The sequence below is a fragment of the Anastrepha obliqua genome, chromosome 6 (assembly GCF_027943255.1).
Source record: "Anastrepha obliqua isolate idAnaObli1 chromosome 6, idAnaObli1_1.0, whole genome shotgun sequence".
Lineage (NCBI taxonomy): Eukaryota > Metazoa > Arthropoda > Insecta > Diptera > Tephritidae > Anastrepha > Anastrepha obliqua.
Genome location: NC_072897.1, coordinates 48456834 through 48465252, shown reverse-complemented (window position 1 = coordinate 48465252; position 8419 = coordinate 48456834). Strand labels below are relative to the sequence as shown.

Sequence of the window (8419 nt, the reverse complement as noted above, 5' to 3'; positions counted from 1 at the left end):
TATTCGAAAGAGAAGGTAGAGTCATACATTCTGATTGCCACTGTTTAATCGCAAGAAAATTTCTGTTGAACATGATAAGGATTTTTTGTCATATACCAAGAGACATCTGTATGTGGACACAACCGTGCAAATAACCACAACGCCCACTTCGTCAACAGTCGTTTCAACACGGTAAGTTAAATTTCCCAAAATAAAATCAGTAGTTTAAACATTATGTTCTTTTAGAAAAGGAAGGGATACAGTTAAACAAGTTAATTCCGTAGCTACTGCCGATATTATGAATGCAAATGTTGGTCAAATGCGCAATATAAACATTGATGTAAATTATGTCCAAAATCTCACTGGCGCTTTCAGTAATAACGAAATATCATTTAACCATCAACGAAATCAACGTCAAAAATATTTAAACAAAACAGAAGTGCCACAATTACAAACCGTTGGCGGTGTAGGTTCAAGTGCGGGTAATAGAATTTGCTATAATAAGCGTATTGAAATAATGGAAGAGCATGCTAAACCGCGGCGCTGGGAACAAAAGCAGGTACAAATAAAAACCATGGAGGGGGAATTCAGTGTGACCATGTGGGCTTCCGGTAATTCCGACGACGAAGCTTCTAACCCAGAGAACGACACAGACTTCCAAGATTTTTTATCTTGTGAGGAACGGGAAGTCGATAACGAATGTAATATTACAGATTCTGTGCAGGGATTTATGCCCACCATCGAAGGTAATAATTTCCAGCACCAACAAGAGCAATTGATGCAGCGGCAACTGATTTTGCAACAACAAGAACTGCAGCCTCAACAAGTTCTTGCACAAAATACTGTACATGGTGTCGACTCTTTAACAACTACAGACACTGCATGTGCTGCAATCACACCCACAATAATAGGTTTAAATGTGTCTAATAAACAACAATTATCTGACCTAGCGAATACTAGAAGTATAGATAAACTAAAATCAAAGAAGACTGCATCAAATAATAGAGCCGATACGATTATATCATCGGATGAAGACAACGGCAAACATGTAGTTTTGCCAATTTCACGCACTACTGTATTGACTGCACCACTCATTCATCCTGCCAATACTGCTGTGATCACTATGACCAGTATAGATGATGGTAGTTTATCAGCCTCAGCCATGCCAGTGGGCGTTGTTTTACAACCAAATTCACATACTATTTCTTCCTCACCCCCACCATTGAGCTATAGTAACAAAATAAATACTCCGGCAACGGAAACGAATTGCAATGGTCCTGGCGAAAAACGAATTGCATGCCCTCAAAAAGGATGTTACAAATTTTTTCGTGATAATTCTGCTATGCGTAAGCACCTGCATACCCACGGACCCCGAGTCCATGTTTGCGCTGAATGCGGTAAAGCATTCGTTGAGAGTTCAAAATTAAAGCGCCATCAGTTGGTACACACTGGTGAGAAACCATTTCAATGCACGTTTGAAGGTTGTGGAAAACGATTCTCGTTGGATTTTAATTTAAGGTAATCAGAGTCTTTCTACGTATATTGCACTGTATAGTTTTTGTTTTTTTTTTGTACCACTGCGTCTCCATTGTTTGTTTGTTAACAGTAATAATAGCCCCGTCAGTGTCGGTTATATCACCTGTCATCTTCGTCTAGCTCATCTAGGGGTATGCCCAGGAAACATGCTATTTCGACGGGATGGGTCCAGAGAGAGAGAGGTTTTAGATGAGTCGGTTTTAGGGGAATTGCCGGACATGTGTTTGGTATGTCGGGGTCAATTCTGGATAAGTAGGAGTTTAACCTGCTACAATATCCAGAACGTAATTGTGCCAGTGTTACACTTGTCTCACGAGGAAGCTGGAGCTCTTCATCTGCTGTAGGTGGTGGTTGGACTCCGATTACAGCTTTCACAGGACGGGAGCTTAAGAAGGTGGTGACGGTCTCCCGGTGAATGTCGTTTATTGACTGTCTAAATACTGTCAGGTCTAGTAGATTGTGGTCAGCTTTGTCCTGGATTTCGTCAGCGTAGTCTAAGAGATGTTTCTTGACGTGCCTGGGAGGTGGCTCAGGCTCAAGCAGGTGTCTGCAGGAGTGAAACCTGCAGTAACATTCCAGCGGGAACTGCTTGGTGAGCAGTTTGTTAAGCTCCATTACTGGAAGCATTTGTGTCTCGTTGTTTAGGTGTTGAACCGGAGACGTCAGGAGGCAACCCGTCGTTGTCCGAATGGCAGTATTTTGGCATGTCTGAAGCTTTGTCCACTGCGTGTCACTAGTTCCAGGCGACCAGACAGGCGCAGCATAGTTTAGAACCGGCCGACCAATGACCTTAAATGTCGATAGCAACAGTTCTTTGTCTTTGCCCCAAGTGCTGCCGGCAAGCGAATTGAGGACCTTGTAGCGGTTTTGGACTTTAGTGGCAATTGCGGTTGTGTGCGAGGAGAGCAATCTGTCAAAGGTTACACCCAAAATTTTGGGGTTGTTTACTGTCGGTATTGGTGTGTCATCGAATCGACTTTTACCTTAAGGGACAAGTTGACCTCCTTTGTCCAGGTGGTGAAGAGGGTCGCTGTGGACTTGGTGGGGGAAAGTTGGAGATTCCTCGCAGTGCAAAAGCGAGAAAGGTCGGTGAGGTAGTTGTTCACTTTGGAACACAGGCCATCGATGTCATTGCCCGACGCCGTTATCGTACAGTCGTCAGAGAAAATCTCGCCGGTGAGAGGGAGAGCTTCGAGATAGAGAAGTTGAACAGCAAGGGAGAAAGGACACCACCCTACGGTACACCTTGCTTAATCTTCCTCTGCTTTGATGTTGATCTCGAAAAATCACTGACGAGGGACGACCGCTCAGGTAGTTTGCGGACCACCACTTCAGCCCTGGCGGGAGTGTCGACTGATAAATATCATCTAGTAGCGTGGAATGGCTGACTGTGTCGAAAGCCTTCTTTAGGTCCAACGCTAGTAGGGCAATCCTCTCGCAGGGGCGGTTTTTGTTAAGCCCGCGGTTTATTTGGGCGTTAATGGCGGTGGTTGTGCTATGCACTCGTCGGAAGCCGTGCTGATGTGGGGCTGGGGCCAGGTGTTTTGCGAAGAGTGGGAGTAGGAGGGCTTCAAGTGTCTTCACTACTTTGAAAAGGAGAGTTACCGGACGATAAGATTCCCCTTGGTTAGCGGGTTTCCCAGGTTTCAGTAGTGGGACCACTCTCCCTGCTTTCCACTTGTCAGGGATGATGAGAGTGGCCAGGGACAGATTGAAGACCCTTATGAGACATCTTACTCCCAAAGGTCCCAGGTGCTTCAGCATCAGCGCGTTTAGTCCGTTAGGGCCAATGGCTTTAGATGTGTTCGACTTGTTGATGGCCCCCTGAACCTTATCACCGGAGAAAGTAAGTAGCGCACTGTCGTTCGTCAGTTTGTGCAGGCTTCTGGTAACACGACGGTTGGGTCTGTCGGCCGGAGGATGCAGTATAAAAAGCCGGTTAAAATATCTCGCGCATCTCTTCGGGTCCGACGAAGTAAAACCGTTGAAGGTGATAGCCACCTTGTCGTTGTGCTTCGTCGGGTTCGACAGGGACCTAACGGTAGACCAGAGCTTACACACCCCAGAGGTGAAGTTACAGGTCTTCAAGTGCCCAAACCATTTTGTCCGCTTGTGTTGGTCTACCAGTTGGCGCATCTCCAAATTGAGATCCCTTATGCGGGGATCCCCGGGATCGGCCTGGCGTAGGTGATCACGCTCGTTTGCCAAGCTGGCTGGTTCGGCTGGGAAATGAGGACGGATGTCCTTAAAGCTTCCACCTGGGATGAAGCGGGCCGCGCAGCTGTGAGCACCTTGCGGAATGCGCGTTCGCCTGCGCGCACATCGGTGGGGATGGGAAGAGCGGCGAAGGTGTCTTCAGTGAATTCCGTGAAGCCGGCGCAATTAGCTTTTTTAAAGTTAAAATAGGACCGGTCATTCGCGGAAACAAAGTCGGCAGGTCTCTCAATTGAGACGATAATGGGCAAGTGGTCTGATGCAAGCGATAGCATAGGTCGCCACGTTATGCTATTTATCAGACCCGCGCTAGCTATTGTTAGGTCAGGCGAGCTGCTACAATTGCCCACTACCCTAGTGGGGGCTTCGTCGTTCACAGTGCTGAATGTCGAGTCGTCCATTTGTTCTGCCAATTGCTGTCCCCTACGATCATTTGGCTGGCTTGAATACCAAAGATCGTGATGCGCATTAAAGTTACCTACAACCAATCGTATTTCACCTCTGATGAGCGCATCTATATCAGGGTGATATCCTGCCGCGCAGCAGGTGACAGGGGGTATATAAATGTTAAAAATTTCGAGCTCGGAATCGCCTGTCCGAACAGCTATGCCTTGACATTCTAAGGTGCTGTCCCTGCGGTCGATTCCTTCATCAATGAGACGATCACCATTATCTCGCTCGCGATCATGTCTGTGCACGTAGTTGCCATCCTTGGTGATCAGAGAGAACCTAGCGTGCAGCTTGGTTTGCTGGACCGCAGCTATTTTGATACTGTGCCGGCTCATGAAGTCAACTATGTCGTCGACCTTGCTCGTGAGTCCGTTACAGTTAAATTGAAGAAGCTTAAAGCTTCTGGGTGATGTCGTTTTAAATCGGGTGGTGAGGGACGCATGGGGTTGCCTACGTTGGGCCTGCTGTGCAATCCGCTATTGTTGTTGCGGCCTGATGATGGTGGGCTGCCGCGCCATGGGTGGCGGTTGCGGGTGCAGGGCTCTACAGTAGGGGGCAACGTAGCCAGTTGTCCACTCACGGGTGATGCGCAGGCCGGAACATCTCCGAAAATGGCACCAGCCATTGCAAAAATTGCACTTGACTGATGCCAGATTCCTAGGTATTACGGCCTGACACACGGAACAGACTGAGCGGGGGACCAGGAGCTGCTGGTTTGTCCCCGCACTGGGGTTGGAGCAGGAGGGAAGGGGGAGGGTTAAGTCAGGGGAGTGGTGTTGCTCCGATAGGCTCCTCACCGTGGAGGTGTGGGTTGTGGTGGCGGTTGGTAGTGCCGGCCTATCACGGGGGGTAGTAGCCGTGGAGGCATTTGACGCCTGCTGGCGGGAGCAACACGAGGTCACATACCGTGTGGACCACTCCTTATGTGTCTTAAGGCCTGAACAGGTCTTAAGATGGCTCCACCCGTTGCACTTGTTGCACCTAACCGAGGTGGAGTTCGGGTGGAGCCGTTTATGGCAGACGCAGCAATAGAAAACTTCTGGCTCAGGTTTGGATTCAACTCCAGCCCTGAGGAGAAGTATTTGGAGCAAGGTTGTTGCGAGGAGTTGCTCCTGTGATGTAAGGGGTGTGGTGATATACTGTTTACTAGACAGGGCTAGTTTACTGGGGCGGCAGCCCTTGGTCGGGAAAAACCCGAGTTATTCCGGTAACGTAGAACCCGCTGCCATGGGAATGACCATTATTCGACTTCTTGAAATAGTGTTTAATACTGATCTGTTGCTTTAATTTATCTGCTTTCAGAACTCATGTACGAATTCACACAGGTGATCGGCCATATGTTTGTCCTTTTGACGGTTGTAATAAAAAATTTGCGCAATCTACCAATCTAAAATCGCATATTTTGACGCACGCGAAAACTAAGTAAATACTTTATTTTTTAACTTTTTTCATCTAAAAATTTTATTGTAATATTCCAGGCGAAATTCCCTCGGGGGGAGCCGCAGTAATATCAATAATGATTCCAATAGTCCGGTGCAGATAGCTACACAAAACCTTATAAAGGTAGAGATGAATGGGATGGATTCCAACTCTTCCTATGTTGTGTATACGGATTAAAATATAATTTTATCAGCATGAAGTAGTATCAAGTACAGACGGTCACCGAAGAGGAATTTCGTTTTGCGAAATCTGCCCACTTTATTTTAAATCCTTATATTTTCAATGTTTCTTTTGGACGAAGAGGCATAAATTAAAAGGCAATATCGTCATATAATTTTATATTTGAACATAAGTATTTATATGAATTATTTGGATAAGGTACTACTACCACTTACTACATAACGTTGAAGTTTCAGTTAATATATAACAATTTTAATAATGGTTTGGTTTTGAATTGCTCCCACGTAACTTATTTAAATCAATCGTAATTTTATTCAAGTGCTTTCCATGATAATACAATTAGAGCATTTAGTTTTTTAATGATTTTATATTTTAACATATACTTGATGAGCTACTTTATCTGTACTGCTTATCGTTGGAATTTCCGTTTATATAGCTTAAATTTCAGTTTTATAGTTTATATACAGTTTGAATAAATTCATTCATCATAGACATGTCGTAGATTTTGAGATCCTCCCATGTAACTCATTTAAACCAAACTGATGTCCAGGTATGCGGTCTAGTCCGTTTGTAAAAATGGTTAGTTTTAATACAACATTGTGAATAAATTTACTGAAAAGTAATTGAAGACCAAAAAAGTTGCTGAGCTTGAAAAGCACTTGTAAAGCAAAGGTAAATTATAAAATAAAGAAAACCGTTTTTCTTGCACTTATTCGGTATTGCCTTTCGGTATATTTGTTACTAAGTTTACATGTACTTAATCATAATATTCATGGCTCTGTGAATATATTTGATTTCAATTTTTCTTAAATTATATTGAATTTAATCATTACATGTATAGTATCTGTTACTGTTAATGTAAAAATCCAAAATTCAAACAAAATTTGTTCATGCAGATAACCTTAAACGATGAAAAAATACATTTTTGGATGCTCTTTTTGGGTCTCCTAAATTCTGACTTTGATATGTGATTTTTCGTTTGACTAAAAAATTCGTTGGAGCTAAACATATGTGAAATACGGATAGCACAATAATCTATGAGATACATTAATAATGTAATAATGTTGAAGTCTTTTATGTAAAAAGTTTCATACCGCACATGTATATGTTGGAAATATATTGTGTTAGTAACTCACAATTTTCAAACTAAATTTTCACCAAATACTTCATCAATACTAAAATTTTTATCAAAAAGGATTGACGTCAGAACATAATGAAGACACTTATTCATTTTCTTTACTAAACTAATACAGAAAAACTGATTAAAAATAATTATGTCCGAACTTAAGCTCTTTAAAATGAGTTGTTAAATTAGGTCAGCAAGAAAATAGACGAATCATTTCAATTTATATTTTTATTTAAATTGGAACGCTATACTACAGTTTTATTAGACTTAATAAAGTTTGAAGAGAAGAGCTGCTGTAACTGGATTGAAAGTAGACTTGAAGAAATTTCTAAGTGAGTAGATTTCAGCTTCTTGGAGTTGAATTAGTTCTTAAAAAATGGCTTTTATTAGTCAAAGGCCTAAAATAACTGCAGTACATTTAGTGCGTATTTATTTAAAACAAGCGTCTTTTCGCGAAATCGATTGCCTTGAATACGATTTCCTTAGGTCTCACGAATTATTCTTCAAAGGTATCCATTAAAAATATTTTGAACGGCTGTTTTGGGTTACGGTTATTAAGCGAATTAAATGTTTCACGTGTTGGATAAAAATTAAACTATTGAAAGATTTACTAAGCGAAAACTATTCTAAACTGTAATTTTATATAGTAAAGAAAGGGACTTTAAGTTTTCACGAATTCCTTCATTATGTATTACGAGAAGCCGGACTAGCAAAATGATTCTAGCAGTGATAAATCTGTAAAACCTAGAGTCAAAATAGCGAATACGTGATATTGTCGCCTACATTCAGGAAATAAGTTAACATTAATTTAATAAAAATTAATACTCAAAATATAGCTGCTAAGAAGCTGAAAACTTGCCGCAATTCCAGACCTTGATAATGAGTTTTTATGCAAATAAGAATGTATTATTTTATTTCATTTGATTCGAAGCGACTCACGATGCGGCTCCTCCATAATACCACTCATCTCAGTGTATGTTATTGTTGGTAAGTGGTGTTAAAAATAATTGGGTGGAAAAGTTTGATCATATATCTTGCAACTTTAAATGCGTAGTGTAAAGTAGGGTAGCGTTTTCTTACAAGACCCGTTTTTTATTATACCTAAATCTTTCCTAGATGCTTTCTAAAGTCTAAGCGTGTGTTTCGGTAGTACTTTTATAAGAATTATAATATAAAATAATTATTAGTTTGATCACTGAAAAAAAAATATTCACTCGCCTCTTTGGTTTTTTAGATATTCCTTTTTTTTATAAAAGACGGACGATTACAATATTTAAACCATCTCTAACAATGCGGATCTTTACATTACTATAAAGACCATCCGCCATTACGTACCTTTCAATAATACAGATATACTTTGTTAAAAAAGAAAAACACATTTTGATACGGTGTGAATTTAAATGCTTCACAAAAAACTATAAATACATATATTTTTTCACATAAATTATTTGTAAATATTAATATTAAAAGTAAAGTATGTTCATAAGTTAATGA

At 41.5% G+C, this 8419-nt stretch overlaps 1 protein-coding gene across 1 annotated transcript; it reads left to right on the top strand.

Moving 5' to 3' along the window:
• LOC129250856 (polycomb protein PHO-like) lies at positions 1-6763 on the top strand. Its single transcript, XM_054890457.1, has 4 exons — positions 1-171; positions 226-1497; positions 5482-5601; positions 5658-6763. The coding sequence occupies exons 2-4, from the start codon at positions 278-280 to the stop codon at positions 5794-5796; spliced, it is 1479 nt and encodes a 492-aa protein (XP_054746432.1). The 5' UTR covers positions 1-171; positions 226-277; the 3' UTR covers positions 5797-6763.
• Positions 6764-8419: the final 1656 nt, after the last annotated feature.